The 16,707-nt window shown below is 41.9% G+C and overlaps 1 protein-coding gene across 3 annotated transcripts in view; it reads left to right on the top strand.

Moving 5' to 3' along the window:
* The window catches only part of LOC120918555 (probable ATP-dependent RNA helicase DHX58), a 140,895-nt gene that overhangs the window by 86,190 nt on the left and 37,998 nt on the right, over positions 1 to 16,707 (top strand). For all 3 annotated transcript variants that reach the window (XM_040330193.1, XM_040330192.1, XM_040330194.1), the window contains exons 10-11: positions 4,428 to 4,589; positions 12,623 to 12,810. In XM_040330193.1, the coding sequence (XP_040186127.1) occupies positions 4,428 to 4,589; positions 12,623 to 12,810 (350 nt within the window). The remainder of the gene's footprint in view (positions 1 to 4,427; positions 4,590 to 12,622; positions 12,811 to 16,707) is intronic.

The raw sequence follows: 16,707 nt of genomic DNA on the forward strand, positions 1-16,707 counted from the left end.
ATACAGTACTGTAATCTATAAGATTACAGTATACTGTATGCATTGTGTTTGTTTACTTTTTTAAATTTGGCGCCGTTCTCCGCTCCCGTGCGTCGTAACGTCGCAGGGAACGGAGCTCGGCGTCACACAGGCACTGTGAATCGAGCGAGGACCCGCCGAGCGAGGAGGACCCGCCAAGCGAGGAGGACCCGCCAAGCAAGGAGGAACCGCCAAGCAAGGAGGACCCGCTCGATCACACAGCGGGGTGGCATCGCTGGATCCAGGGACAAGGTGAGTAACTTGTCTGTGAATCCAGCGAAAAGGTAAGCCGCGCCGCGCCGCTGCACACTCTGCAAGTCCACCCCGAGGGCTCCTGCGTTAATCGCGCGACAAAAATATTGACGGCGTTAACATGGGTTTGCGTTAACGCCGTTAATATCGCGTTTAACGCACAGCCCTACTTAAAAGCAATTTTTTTTCCCGCCGATAATTGTCGCGTCGTCGTTTTCCCCGTCATCTATGCAAATTAGGTAATTAGACAAGATTCCCGAACATACGCGCGGTCGATGCTGAGAATTTACGTCGTTTCCGTAGCGTACGCGACGCGTAAGGTTGCCCCTGCTATTAGGAGGGGCAACCAATGTTAAGTATGGCCGTCGTTCCCGCGTCGAATTTAAAAAAAAATTACGTTGTTTGCGTAAGACGTCCGTGAATGGCGCTGGACGCCATTTACGTAAACGTCTAAGCAAATGACGTCGGGGCGACGTCATTTAGCGCAATGCACGTCGGGTAATTTACCCGACGGAGCATGCGCAGTACGCTCGGCGCGGGAGCGCGCCTAATTTAAATGGTGCCCGCCCCATTTGAATTGGACGGGCTTGCGCCGAGCGATTTAACGATACACCGCCGCAAGTTTACAGGTAAGTGTTCTGAGAATCAGGCTGTAAACCTGTAAACCTGCGGCGGTGTAACGTAAATCACATACGTTACGCTGCCCAGGAGCAACGTAAATGTATGAGAATCTGGGCCTTAGTGTTGTTTAAATCTGGCTTTCCTGTGACAGGGGACTTTTACACTGCTAATCAGGGCGCTGTTCATCAGTGCCCTGATTGGCAGTGCAACCCTGTCAGTGCAACATATCAGTGCTGCCTATCAGTGCCCATTAGTGCCACCTTATTAATTTTATAACATAAACAAAGAAAACTGTTTTTTTTTCTAAATGTATGGTCTTTTTTGGTTTGTTTAGCAAAAAATTAAAATCCCAGTAGTCATTAAATACCACCAAAATGAAAGCTCTATCTGTTTAAAAAAAATAATGGGTACAGTGTTGTATGGCTGCGCAATTACCATTCAAAGTGCGACAGCGATAAAAGCTGGCCTGGGCAGGAAGGGAGTGAAAGTGCTCAGTAGGCAAGAGGTTAAAGAAAACTTGCCACCATCATGGGAGAAACACGATGTGTAAGTGTACTATATAAAAGAACTATTAAATGTGTTTAAATTGAACTCCCCTGTTGACCAAGTGCATCTAGCACTTGGCCGCCTTCTTATTGGTGGCCCCATTGTCTCCAAAATGCACCTTATATGCTAGCTGTAGGTCCACCTTCTTTAAAAGTCCAAATTCTGTAGGGAGAGGTTTAGCCAGCACAGAACCCCCCTCTCTCAAAGCTGAATGATTTTCCATTAGTATGAATGAGCAATCAGCGCTGCTTGTTCATTCATAACAGTAAAAGATCACTCAGATCAGTCGCTTTTTTTAAAGTATCTTGCTGGTACTCTATATCAGGTAAATTCAGCCACTTGTAGACACAGGGGCAGATTCAGATAGAGATACGACGGCGTATCTCCTGAAACGCCGTCGTATCTCTGAGATCCGACGGTCAGATCTATGCGACTGATTCATAGAATCAGTTACGCATAGATCTCCCTAAGATCCGCCAGGTGTAAGTGACTTACACCGTCGGATCTAAGGCTGCAATCTCCCGCTGGCCGATAGGTGGCGTTTCGTGTTTTACTCGCGACTAATATGCAAATGAGGAGATCCGCCGATTCAGAAACGAACGCCCGCCCGTCGCTTTTTTTTTACGTCGTTTGCGTTCGACTTTTTCTGGCGGATAGTTACCCCTGCTATATGCGGCGTATCCTATGTTAAGTATGGCCGTCGTTCCCGCGCCGAGTTTTGAATTTTTACGTCGTTTGCGTAAGCCGTTTGCGAATATGGATGGACGTAATTTACATTCCCTCCCGAAACCAATGAAGTCCTAGCGACGTCATTTAGAGCAATGCACGCTGGGAAATTTAGCCGGCGGCGCATGCGCAGTTAAATCGGCGCAGGGACGCGCCTGATTTAAATACTACACTCCCCCTAGCCGCGGAATTTGAATTCCGCCGGGGGATTTACGATACGCCGCCGCAAGTTTTGAGGTAAGTGCTTTCTGAATACAGCACTAGCCGCCGGCGGATCGTAAATCAGATAGATTACGCGGATCTAAAGATCCGCTAATCTATCTGAATCTACCCCACAGAGGGCCAGATCCTCAGAGCGAGTACGCCATTACCCGCATCGTATCTTTAGTTTGAATCCTCAAACCAAGATACAACGGCATCTGGGTTCGATCCGATAGGCGTACGGCTTAGGCGTACGGCTTCGGGTATGCAAATTAGCTATTTCCGTCGATCCACGAACGTACGCGCGGCCGTCGCATTCTCTTACATCGTCTCTAGTCGGCTTTTTCCGGCGTATAGTTAAAGCTGCTATTTTGCGGCGTATAGTTAGAATTGCCATGTTAAGTATGGCCGTCGTTCCCGTGTCGAAATTAGAAAAAAAATCGTCAGTGAATCGGAATGTACGTAAGTCCCGTCTAAGTTAAAAAAAAACGACGTCATTTAGCGCAATGCACGGCGGGAAATTTCGAGACGGCGCATGCGCAGTTCATTCGGCGCGGGGACGCGCTTCATTTAAATGAAACACGCCCCCTACCCGCCCAATTTGAAATCCGCCGCCAGAAATACACTACGCCTCCGTAACTTACGGCGCAAAATTGTTGAGGATTCTAAATTCCGCCAGGTAAGGTACGGCGGCGTAGCGTATCTCTGATACGCTGCGCGGATCTAATTCTATGTGGATCTAGCCCAGAGTTGTGACTGAATGATCTTCTACTATTATGAATGGACAAGCAGCACTGATCATTCGTTCATAACAGTGACAGATCACTCAGTACTGTGGCTGTGTGTGTCTATCAGCAGCTGCTTTTACAGATACACACAGCACAGCTGATGAACAATCCACAGAATCTGGACCTGCGTCATGTATGACAGCCCAACAGCACTGATCATTCGATTAGAAAACGGAAAGATCACTCAGCACTCAGCTGCTGATAGGCACATAGCGCTGCAGACTGTTGGATTCTTTTTTTGTGAATGGCAGCACTGGCCTAAAGAGCAGTCCCTACTAGTGACAGCTTGTGCTCCATTTTTGGGGGGCTGAAAACAAACCCTAGTCAGTCGATACCCCTCCCCGTTGCTCACTCGTCCACCCGCCAGCCCTGCACTTACCCCATCTAGGTCGTGGGCAGCTTCGGATCCTTCCTGCATCTCTTCCTCTCCGGCGGCTTCCCCTGTGTCTCCCCCTCCTCGGTGGCAAATACGGTTGCTTCTCCTCTCGGGCCAATCGGGTCTCAGGACCTGCTTCCTGATTGGCTGGGAGGAGAATCAGGAAGACAATAGCGAATATTAATTCCCTATTGTCACACAACTGGGTGGGCTCAGGGTGCAGTGCTCTGGGCCCTGAGCCCACCCTTTTTTGAAGCCAATTAGAGCCCTATGCCGCGTACACACAATCATTTTTCGGGTTCTAAAAAACAACGTTTTTCAGGCTCTAGAAAAAACAACGTTTTTTTCAACTTCATCATTAAAAGGGCCTTGCCTACACACAATCATTAAAAAAAATGCTCTAGCAAAGCGCAGTGACATACAACGGCACTATAAAGGGGAAGTTCCATGCGGATGGCGCCACCCTTGGGGCTGCTTTAGCTGAAATGCTAAATGCTGAACTGTAGCTAACCAAACTTTTTCTTGTAAAACTTTATCTCTGTCCCACCCTTTCCTATTTCTTAGTCCCAAGGCATTGAGGCCCCGATACCATTAAAACACAATTAAGGGGATCAGCAGGTGAGTAGAGGCAGGGTCAGCTATTACAGGAAAACCTGAGATTTTCATATAACTCCAATTATCTATGTGCCTGGATCTATGGAGTATTTGGTAACCCATGCTTAGGCATTTTTACAACATGTGCTCAGTCTGAAATGGCCTGTGCACGATGGGAATATGGGAACAGAAGATTCATGTTTCATATTTCTTATAGGCAACAGAAATTGGCAATATTGCTGTTAGAAAAGGGAGGTGCTACAAATGATGCATTCTGGGTATAATACTACTGTGCCTTTCTTTAGGCTAGAGGCAGAGCTCGGGCTGAGGACAGTTGTTATTCATTTCTGGCCAAATCCGGAGGAAAGGAGAGCCGAAGAGAGAGGACCAATGAATTCTTGGAGGATCTGATGAAAAGGGCTATTGAGCATGTGCAGAATCTACCCGAGAGGGAATATAATGAAAAGGTGAGTGATGATACCAGAAATCCCTGTTTCTATCTATTCCAATCCAAAACAAAAAGTACCTTACATGTAGCTGGCAAATAATGGCATACTGCTCTACACTATGTTATGTGGCTTTGGTAAGACTGTCTCCTACATCCATAAGAGAGGATTATCCCAGACCTCATTTCCTGGCTGTAGGACATACAGTAACTGGAACAAAAAGCAAGGGAAGAGGCGCCTCTAAGTGTAGATGTTTTAAGTAATTTAATATAGAAAAGAGTACAGGCAACTCACATTTTTGAAGTTAAAAGTAGGCATTGTACATAATGCCGCGTACAGACGGTCATTTTTTGTGATGAAATAAAATTACATTTTTAAAAATGTCATTTAAAATGATCGTGTGTGGGCAAAATGTCATTTTATGTCTTCTGAAAAATGACAAAAAAAAAATTCGAACATGCTCGAATTTTTTATGTCATTTTTTAAAATGTCATTTTTTGTGTCATAAAAAATGATCGTGTGTGGGCAAAAATGACGTTTTAAACCCGCACATGCCCAGAAGCAAGTTTTGAGACGGGAGGTAAAACTACCATTCATAATGGAGTAAGCACATTCATCACGCTGTAACAGACAAAAAAGCACGAATCGTCTTTTACTAACAAGTAAAGAGTGCCGTCACTTTGTTCATCATTTTTCAAAACGATGGTGTGTATGCTACATCGTTTTTGAAAATGAAGTTTCAAAAATTTCGTTTTTTTTCATCACTTCAAACTTCATTTTTTTTCCATCGCAAAAAATGACCGTCTGTATGCGGCATAAGTCTTTCGAAGTAGTCGTCAGCTCTGTCACTTGTGGTCCTTCTGCTGAGCGCTGTGCTGTGGGAAGCTGTCCTTCACCGCTGTAAGGGTGTTGAGGCCGGCGGCGGTGGGGAAGAGAGCTTGCAAGCCAGGCAAATGGAGTGGAGATGTTGCAGCAGCAGGATGACACTGGTGACGTCACTGGAATGTGCGACGCGTTTCCTGAGCGTAACGAACTGCGGTGGTGCGGCAGTCGCGCTCCTTTATCAAGCCTTGATAAAGGAGCGCAACTGCCGCACCACCGCAGTTCATTACGCTCAGGAAACGCATCGCACATTCCAGTTGACGACCACTTCGAAAGACTTATGTACAATGCCTACTTTTAACTTCAAAAATATGAGTTGCCTGTACTCTTTTCTATATTAAATTACTTAAAACATCTACACTTAGAGGCGCTTCTTCCTTTGCTTTTTGTTACAGTCTCGGATCACCGTTTCTGTTCTTTAATGATGGCAGCCCTGAGGTTATATTTGTGACCCTGCAAAAACTTTTATCTGTCTATCTCTGGACTTTCTTCCCCTAACCTGTATCCCCTGAGCATTGGACTCCTTTGTATTGTGTAAATCTCGTGCACATCATTTATTTATATATATTTATGTATATTTTTTATATATATCTATTTATTTATAATCACCATCATTTTCATCATCGCATATTTTTATAATATTAAGGAATCGTTGTATTCAGATCTTGCGCATTTTCTCTTTGTGTACCATACAGTAACTGGCCCTTTCATCTCCAGACTTACTAACCCACCACTTTCGCTGGGTTTTAGTTCTTTCAGTCCTGGAAGCTCAGAACCACAGAGTGATGTATGTGCAAATACAGCCTTCCTTGGAACACCTACAGACATTTTGATATTTGTGCACCTTCTCCTAAGAGCCAGGCCATTGCTTGCATCAGAGTTAAAGTGGAGTTCCAGGCAAAAATGTAACTCCTTTTAAAACATAAGCACACCCCACCTCACTTTTGGATACTGTATTTTACTTTTTTTTTTTCATACCTTTTTGGTATGTTTTCTTCGGGACTTCCTCCTCCCCCCTTTGCCTTCTGGGACCTGTGTGTGTCCCAGAAGACAACGAGACTATTCAGAAAGCACCGCATGACTCATTTATGCGCAGTAGGAAACAGTTTTTCTTGTCGGAGGCCACGGAAATCTCAGAGCCTGAACAGCTGTTTGTCAGCTGTAAACAGAGCATGCGTAATGACCACGGCGCTCGCTCCCGATGCTAGGGGCTGGTTATACACGCCGCTCTCTGCTCGCTCTATACAGCAAGGGGCGGATACTTTTGTAAAAATGGGAGGATATGGTTATAAGAGGCCGTATGATGGCCACTGCTTTATGATGGGCAGTGCTTTTCTCAAAGAGGCAGATGTCATATTAAGCAGTGTTTTGTGTTGAATGTATAACCATACATGCAAGCATTTGAGAAAAGCATTCGCCCCTTTGAAAAAAGCACTGCCCATCATAAAACAGTGGCCATCATGCGGCCTCTTCTAACCATATCTGCCCCTTTGAGAAAAGCACTGCCCATCATAAAACAGTGGCCATCATGTGGCCTCTTATAACCATATCCGCCCCTTTGAATAAAGTATCGGCCCCTTGCTGTATAGAGTGAGCGGAGAGCGGTGTGTATAACACGCCCCGAGCATCAGGAGCAAGCGACGTGTTCATTACTCATGCTCTGTCTACAGCTGACGAACAGCTGTTCAGGCTCAGAGTTTTTCGTGGCCTCCGACTGCGCAAGCACTGCACCTGAGCAGTTCAGGCCAGACCCTATCCGATAGAGGAACCATATCGTTAGAACACCGGCGCCTACACCCAGAGCTGATGGACGGGTTGGCTTTGGGTGCCGACATCGCAAGCAAGTGTTCTTATAGTACAAGTCAGCAGCTACAGTATTTTTTTTTTACCCATGCTGGAACTCCGCTTTAAGACCTCGAGAGGAATATTGAGGCAGAATGCTGTGATGTTTTCAGAAAGCTATGTACAGCACCCAAAATATATAAATGTAGCGCTGTAGTGCAACCATTGATGAGTACACCAAACTAAATTAAATGTACATATATGAGTGAATATATATGACAACAAAGTCTGTGTGAATACAGTCTCTGTGAAAAGGTGATAATCCAATAAATAATAAGTGAAGAGTGTTCCCTTGATCCAATCGTGAAAAGCAAAAGTAGGAAAGAAGCCGTCACCACCTGAAGAGAGGCTTACCGGCCAGATTGAACCCTGAGGAACATACGTTCGTGAGGGTCAATCAGGCATATGCAAATCTCTTGGAACCAATCAAATGCTGCGACTCTCAAAGCGACCTCCAAGAACTCCAAATGATGGTAATCAAAAATTAGATGGTAAATGCATGTGTGGAATGACTCAGCAAAAGGTTAAAAAAAAACAAGGCCAATCGGAGAATAACCAGAGGAGAAAAAAGAAGAAAAACACATAGTGTAATACTGTATTATGGATGTATGTAAAAAAACACTTACATTGTATGTAGAAATAAGCGCTGATCAAATAAAAAGTGGCAGCTGTGGAGTACCCGACATGTTTCGCAGCCTCGTGCATCATCTGGGGTGACAGCACCCTGCTGGTGCCCTCTACCAGCCATAATCTGCCTCCATTGCATAGAGAAGCACAAAGACCCGGGAATTACATCACTGGGCCTAAAACAGAGCATTATTTAAAAAGTTCAATAAGCATGTTAATGAAGGGAGAAATAGAAACCAGGTAAGGCAAACTATAAACAGATTAAACTTCATCTTTAAAGTGGTTGTATTCCTACTTTGTAAAACATAAATAAAAATAATAATAATAATACCTACAAGACAAAGGCATAATGAGCTAGTATGCATAGCATACTAGCTCATTATGTAATACTCACATCGGATCTAAGCCCCTGCTGTGGTGCCTGACACAGCACCGACCGGCGACATGTCGTCCTGGAGTTACTTCCAGGTATCCTGGCTCCAGTGCTGTGATTGGCCAGAGTCGCGATGACGTCACTCCCGCGCATGCGTGGGGGACCCACCAGTAACGGCACAGTCACTGAAAGCAATGGCACGTTTTACATCGGCGCATGCAAATATATGGGATATCTCCTAAAATGTGCAGGTTTAGGAGATATGCAGGGTAGCTACATGTAAGCCTTATTATAGGCTTACCTGTAGCATAAAGTGTGTTGTAAGGCTTTACAACCACTTTAAAAAATAGTACTGCAGGTTTTCTGGCTTTCACGTGGTGAGAAGTCTGTTTCTGACAGATTCCCATCTGTATGGTGATGAGTGACACATCTAAGGCAACATTTGTGTGCAGTACAGAATTGATTTCCAGGTCATTTTTTTTTTTTTTCAATGCTTTTCTGAACATGGCAATATCCCTTTGTCGGGAAAACACAGGAGAATTCATGGCATACTGTATGGTAGGGACGAATGCGATGACATTTTTTTTTCTTTCCGTTTCATGTTAGTTCTTAAAGGGTCACTTAAAGGGTCACTAAATTTGCTGAAATGACTGTTTACAGGGTATAGAGACATACAAGTTAACTGATTCCTTTTAAAAATGATTAAAAATAGATTAAATTCTATCATATAATGTGCCTACAGTTTCACTTTCGGTTTTAAACTGGTTTCATGTTTATGTGAAGTAAAGAGACCCACAGAACAAAAACAAACAAATCCAGGGCAGTGTTTTGTTTTTAAAATGAATCTGATTGGTTCTGAGGAGTTTTAGACACACAGCTTAGACCACAGTGAAAAGCTCCCATGAGTTTTTTCATAAGGAGCCAGACAAGCAGGAAGTGTGGAGATCACAGCAAAATTACAGCTACTTCAAAGCAAAAACGAACAATGAGGACATGAAACCAGTACTGCAGTAAGGTAAAGGAAGCTATTTAGCTAAAAAAAAAAATTCCTTTAGTGATCCTTTAAGTTAATCATTTAGTTTCATGATATGTTATGTTAGAATGATTTATTTTCAGTATATGTTTCGTATATTCGTTATTCCAAATTGATTTGTAATATGGAGACTATTTTGGAAGATTGTCTAGATTCATTTTAACGTGTCAACATGTATAAATATATAAGGGGTCCATATAGTGAACTTGGTGTTGAGTTATTAACTTTAAGGTCATCACAGAGAACAAGGGGGCATGCTTTACATCTGGAGGAAAAGAGATTAGGGCCCGGATTCACAGACAGCGGCGCACATTTATGCCGCCGTAGCGTATCTCCTTTACGCTACGCCGGCGCAGAGAGGCAAGCATGGAATTCACAAAGCACTTCCTCCCAAAACTGTGCTGGGTTTATTAGGCGTAAGCCGGCGTAAGTGGAAGTGGGCGTGAGCCATGCTAATGAGGCGTGACCCCATGCAAATGATGGGCCGAGCGCCAGACAGATGCGTATCACCAACTGCGCATGCGCTGGGACGTGGACGCATCGTTCTGCGCATGCTCAGAATCACGTCGGAACAACTGCCTAAGATACGCCAGATCACTACCTACGCCCAGCCATATTCACGTCCAACGTAAACTACGTAAAATAGGCCGGCTTGTGTTCCCTGGTGCAGCCCTTTGCATGGATGCTGCTGAGTTACACCTCCTGTATGGGGCATAACTTTACGCCGTACGTACAACTTACGCACGACCAGTCGTAGCCTGCGTCGGGCGCAAGTACGATCGTGAATCGGTGTATCTCCCTCATTTACATATTTGAATAGAAAATCAATGGGAGCGCCACATGCGTCCAGCGTAAATATGCGCCCACTCTACGCCGGCGTAGGCAAGTTACTTCGGTGGAATGAAGCCTGTTTTTAGGCGTATCTTAGTTTTGTGGCCCCTGCGCACAGATATGATGGCGCATATTTGCACTTACGCGGCGTATCTCGATATACGTCGGCGCAAGTGCTTTGTGAATCCGGGCCTTAGTCTCCAAATACGGAAAGGTTTCTTCACAGTAAGAGCTGTGAAAATGTTTAATAGACTCCCTCCAGAGGTGGTTCTGGCCAGCGCAGTAGATTGCTTTAAAAAAGGCCTGGATTCTTTCCTAAAAGTACATAATATAACTGGAAACTAATATTTATAGATAAAGTTAAAGGGGTTGTAAAGAATAATTTTTATTTTTTTTAAAATGCTTTTTGCTTTTTTCGGAAATTCGAAAATTTGGAATTTAGAAATTCGGTCATTTGCAAATTCGGAATTTGGAAATTCATAAATTTGAAAATTTGGAAATTCAAAAATCCAAATTTTTGGATTTTTGAATTTTCACATTTTCGATTTTTTTCGAAATTCAGAATTTTCGAATCCCGAATTTTGGAATTTCCAATTTTCGAATTTATGGATTTTCTAATTTTGGAATTTAGAATTTTAGAATTTTGGAATTTCGGAATTTTCAAATTTTCAAATTTTGGAATTTTGGAATTTCAGAATTTGAAAATTCGAAAATCTGAAAAAAAGTAATCAGTAAAATTCGAAATAATAACTAACTAATAATAACTATTAAATTATAGGTATTGAAATTTCCTTTCAAATTTGCCTGTTAGTGAATTAACGATTACAAATTTATCTGAAGTTTCTAATTATCCGAAATAACAAATATCTAAACAAATGGAATGGAACAAATTAATAATAAATAATAATAATCATAATAATAATAATAAAAGTTTTCATTATTATTATTATTATTTATTATTATTAGATCGTTACATTCCATTTGTTTAGATACGGCATTCGTTATTTCAGGTAATTCGTAACTTTGGGTAAATTTGTATTTACCCGAAAGGATTTGAAAGGAAATTCCAATACCTATAAATTAATAAGTTTAATTATTATTAGTTTAGTTATTATTTCAGATTTTCAGGTTTTCAAATTTTTGGATTTTCATTCTTTAGAGTTTTCATATTCTCATTTTTATTTCTGAAATTTAGAATTTCCAAATTTTCCGAAATTTAGAATTTCCAAATTTTCCAAAATTTTGAATTTCCAAATTACCGAAATTTTGAATTTCTAAAATTTCGCATTTCCGAAATTTTGAATTTCCCAATTCAGAATTTTCTAATTTCAGAAATTCGATATTTCCGAAACTCGATATTTAAAAAATTAGAAATTTCCGAAATTAGAAAATTTGTATTTTCGAAATTTTGGAAAACTGTCAAATTCGGAAATTGAAAAATTTGGAAGTTTCGTAATTAACACATTTTTCAAAATTGCTGGAGCAAATTGGTTCATATTTTGCTGGGATTTTTTGCCTTCCTCTGGGTCAACTGTGTGTATAGAATTGTGTATTTGGCATTGTATGTTTGTCCCCCCCCCCCTTTTATTGGTTGAACTAGATGGACTTTTGTCTTTTTTCAACCTGACTATATAATAAACAATTTAATAATTCATTATTTCAGGAGATCACTAATGCACTGTGTTTGGGTTTGATGAAGGTGGATCCATCAGAATTTTCAAATTATAACATAAGTAATGAAACTAAATTTATTTCAGATTCATTTGTTATGTTATGATTTGGAGATTGATGGATCCACCTCTATCACACCCAAACACACTAAGTAGGAATCATCATCTTATTTCAGTTTTATACCTTGTATTTATTGCAATATGTTTCCTTTTCATATGTAGTACATTTTATATAATGATTAAAAATGTTACTGCAACATAAAAACGCAGGGAACCCTACTGCGTGTGTGCTCTGCTCCTCTCTCCTACTGGCCCGGCTACAGGGGGGTGGAGGGAGCTGGGCGGTGATGTCAATAGGCACGGCTGGGGCTCCAAGAAGTGGCCCCCAGTGGATGGAGGGTGGCTTAACACTGACTACTCTGTTATACAAAAGGTGTCTCCTCCTGTATGTGTGCCTATATAAACGTCTTCTCTGCTGCCAGACACAGATTCCCTTTTGGGTCCTTGTTGCAGCCTGGGCTACAATTCTCTTTATAAATAATTGTTATTTATTAACATAGTGCAGTTTTATCTTTTATAGTTGGGATTTTTGAGATTGTTGTATTTGAATGCACCAATTATGGTTATAAAGATATTTTTACCAAAATATGATTATGCTTAACAGTTGTTAAACACTAAACACTAATTATGATCTGTCTATCCTCTGTACCAAAAGTAAAGTAGTACCAGGCAGTGCTAGGGTTAATTTAATAGTAAGTATTTGACCATTTGATACGTTTCTGGTTTTCTGTCACAGATTTTGGACCTGCAGTTATCATCTGTTGTTGAACGTCAGGTGAAACATGCTAAGGTGGAACAGAAAAAGAGGTTCAATCCTCAAGATGTTCGATTTGACTGCAGGAACTGTGCCATTGCAGTTGGGTACGGGAGTGATTTTCGGGTTGTGGAAGGCATTCATCATGTCAACATTAACCCCGCCTTTAAGTAAGTGTATGGCAAATACAGTGCCTTGAAAAAGTATTCATACCCCTTGACATTTTCCACATTTTGTCATGTTGCAACCAAATACGTAAATGTATATTATTGGGATTGTATGTGATGGACCAACACAACGTGGCACATAATTGTGAAGTGGAAGGAAAATGATAAATTATTTTCCAAATTTCTTTGAAATAAATATCTGAAAAAGTGTGGTGTGCATTTGTATTCAGCCCCCTTTACTCTGATACCCATCCCTAAAATCTAGTGGAACCAACTGCCTTCAGAAGTCACCTAATTAGTAAATAGAGTCCACATGTGTGTAATTTAATCTCAATATAACTACAGCTGTTCTGTGAAGCCCTCAGAGGTTTGTAAGAGAACCTTATTGAACCAACAGCATCCCGACGGCCAAGAAACACACCAGGGGAAAAGTTGTGGAGAAGTTTAAAGCAGGGTTAGGTTATAAAAAATATCCAAGCTTTGAACATCTCACGGAGCACTGTTCAATCCATCATCTGAAAATGTAAAGAGTATGGCACAACTGCAAACCTACTAAGACATGGCCGTCCACCTAAAGTGCCCAGTAAGGAAGTGGTTAATGGTCAGTATGTCAGAAGAAGTGCACCTTTACATTAATGGTCAGTGTGTCAGAAGAAGTACCCCTTTACATTAATGGCCAGTGTGTTAGAAGAAGTACCCCTTTACATTAATGGTCAGTGTGTTAGAAGAAGTACCCCTTTACATTAATGGTCAGTGTGTTAGAAGAAGTACCCCTTTACATTAATGGTCAGTGTATTAGAAGAAGTATCCCTTTACATTAATGGCCACTGTGTTAGAAGAAGTACCCCTTTACATTAATGGTCAGTGTGTTAGAAGAAGTACCCCTTTACATTAATGGTCAGTGTGTTAGAAGAAGTACCCCTTTACATTAATGGTCAGTGTGTTAGAAGAAGTACCCCTTTACATTAATGGTCAGTGTGTCAGAAGAAGTGCCTCTTTACATTAATGGTCAGTGTGTTAGAAGAAGTACCCCTTTACATTAATGGTCAGTGTGTTAGAAGAAGTGCCCCTTTACATTAATGGTCAGTGTGTTAAAAACAAGTGCCTATTTACATTTGTAGCGCTACACCCGCAGAAGCTACTGGTTATGTTGGGTCCCCTGTTCTTACCCTTACTCTGACAAAGGCCTCAGCCCCACTGACACCTCAGGGTATCTGAAATTATACCCGAGACATTGTAGCAAATAACAAAGTAATTGTTAGATAAGACAGTGCATACCAGTGAGCGAAAATATAACAGCATAATGCCCCGTACACACCATCACTTTATGTGATGAAAAAAAAAAACATTTTCTGCGAAGTAAAAAATTACGTTTTTGAAATTTCAATTTTCAAAGACGAAGTTGCCTACACACCATCATTTTTCTCACAATGTTCTAGCAAAGCGAGGTTACGTTCTCACCACTTTTTCCATTGAAGCTTGCTTCATAAGTAGCTTCTGGGCATGAGCGGGTGAAAAAACGTTGTTTTAAACAACGTTTTTTGCTACACACGGTCAATCTCTGTGAAGTAAAAAATGACGTTTTCAAAAACGACACATAAAGTTGAAGCATGCTTCAATTTTTTTTGGTCGTTTTTTACAAGACAGAAAATGACGTTTTCCCCCACACACGGTCAATTAAAGTGACGTTTTTAAAAACGTCATTTTTTTTCATCACATAAAGTGATGGTGTGTACGGGGCATAAGGCACTGAGGGTTTCTTCAGATATTTAAGGTGAACTCACATCTGACCAGCATAAACTGTAGCCTCCTCACTAAATGAGCAGCAAAAAGACAACCAATATAGGCATCAACACAGCTGTAGGCTAAGTTGCCGATGGGCTCCTTCAATGGGGAGCTAAAGATTCTTGTAAATTGCAATGTAATGGTAACTACCCTTAACAGCAAGTTAACTGCTTCCGGACTGCCCACCGCACATACTGTATACTGCGACAGGGCGGCCCAGCGGCATAACAGCGTAACATTGTTCACTTCTTCCGTGTCTAGGGTGTGCATGTGTGCTGCCGGAGACCCGCCTCCGCTGTGACTGGACACAGAGGGAGCCAATCAGCGATGGCCGCTGGGACCCGCCAATCGTTCTGAGGAGAGGCAGAATGTCAGTCTGCCTATGTAAACAAGGCAGACCGCTGTTCTGCCAGAGGGGAAAACGGAGATCCCCACAGTTAGAAAGTATTCCTTAGGAGCACACTTAACCCTTTGATCGTCACTGATGTTAACCCCTTCCATGCCAGTGTAATTTATACAGTGACAGTGCATTTATTTAGCACTGATCACTGTATTAGTGTCACTGGTCCCGAAAAGGGTCACTTAGTGTCAGATTTGTCCGCCACAATGTCGCAGTTCTGCTAAAAATCGCTGACCGCCGCCATTACTAGTAAATAATATATATATAAAAAAAAAAGTACAAAAATCTATCCCCTAGTTTGTAGACACGATATTATTTGTGTAAACCAATCAATATACGCTTATTGGGATTTTGTTTACCAAAAATATGTAGCAGAATACATATTGGCCTAAACTGATAAAGAAATATATATATATTTTTTTTATTGGATATGTTTGTAGCAGTACACCCGTAGGGCCTGCTAAGTGATGTGGCCCACGTGTCATCCTGCCCAGTCCGCCGTTCACTCCTCAGTCACTCTCAGGCAGAAAATAGTCCATGTTTTTGATATTTTTATTAGGAAGATTAACTTGGATGGGGTGAGGGAATTATGAGATGCCCAGCATCTCATAATTCCCTTACCCCTATTGATTGTATATCAATTAATTGGCAGATTATATATTAATCCATTGGGACAACTATATACACAACACTTTTTCAATCTCCTCCTGCACAACTCTTGCTTGCAGACTATTGCTCTCTCTATTCCTCCTGCACATCTCTTGATCTCCCAGGAGTAGCTAGCACATGTTTAGGCCTGACGCTGGCTCAGCCAGGCCTAAGTAACTTCCCCTTGGCAGGCAGGAACCACGGGCCCCTATGGTGTAGCAGAAAATAGAAAAGTATTTTGTGCTAGCTGTCCTATAGGTGGAGTACTGCTCCTAGTCAGTCCTCTCCAGGCCCTGCCCGACTTCACTGGCCATGACATTGCAATCCTCCCTACTGGCTCCACACCCATCTCTGACTGTTTCATAGTTACATAGTTACATAGTTACATAGTTAGTCAGGTTGAAAAAAGACACAAGTCCATCCAGTTCAACCACAAAAAATAAAAAAACAAAATAAAAAACACAGTACAATCCCATAGACCCAACTCCATACCCACAGTTGATCCAGAGGAAGGCAAAAAACCCCAGCAGAGCATGATCCAATTTGCTACAGCAGGGGAAAAAATTCCTTCCTGATCCCCCGAGAGGCAATCGGATTTACCCCGGATCAACTTTACCTACAAATCTTAGTACTCAGTTATATTCTGTACATTTAGGAAAGTATCCAGGCCTTTCTTAAAGCAATCTACTGAGCTGGCCAGAACCACCTCTGGAGGGAGTCTGTTCCACATTTTCACAGCTCTTACTGTGAAAAAACCTTTCCGTATTTGGAGGTGAAATCTCTTTTCCTCTAGACGTAAAGAGTGCCCCCTTGTCCTCAGTGTTGACCGTAAAGTGAATAACTCAACACCAAGTTCACTGTATGGACCTCTTATATATTTGTACATGTTGATCATATCCCCCCTTATTCTCCTCTTCTCAAGAGTGAATAAATTCAGTTCCTCTAATCTTTCCTCATAGCTGAGCTCCTCCATGCCTCTTATCAGTTTGGTTGCCCTTCTCTGCACTTTCTCCAGTTCTCCGATGTCCTTTTTGAGAACTGGTGCCCAAAACTGAACTGCATATTCC

Source organism: Rana temporaria, chromosome 12 (genome assembly GCF_905171775.1).
Source record: "Rana temporaria chromosome 12, aRanTem1.1, whole genome shotgun sequence".
In the NCBI taxonomy this organism is placed as follows: Eukaryota; Metazoa; Chordata; class Amphibia; order Anura; family Ranidae; genus Rana; species Rana temporaria.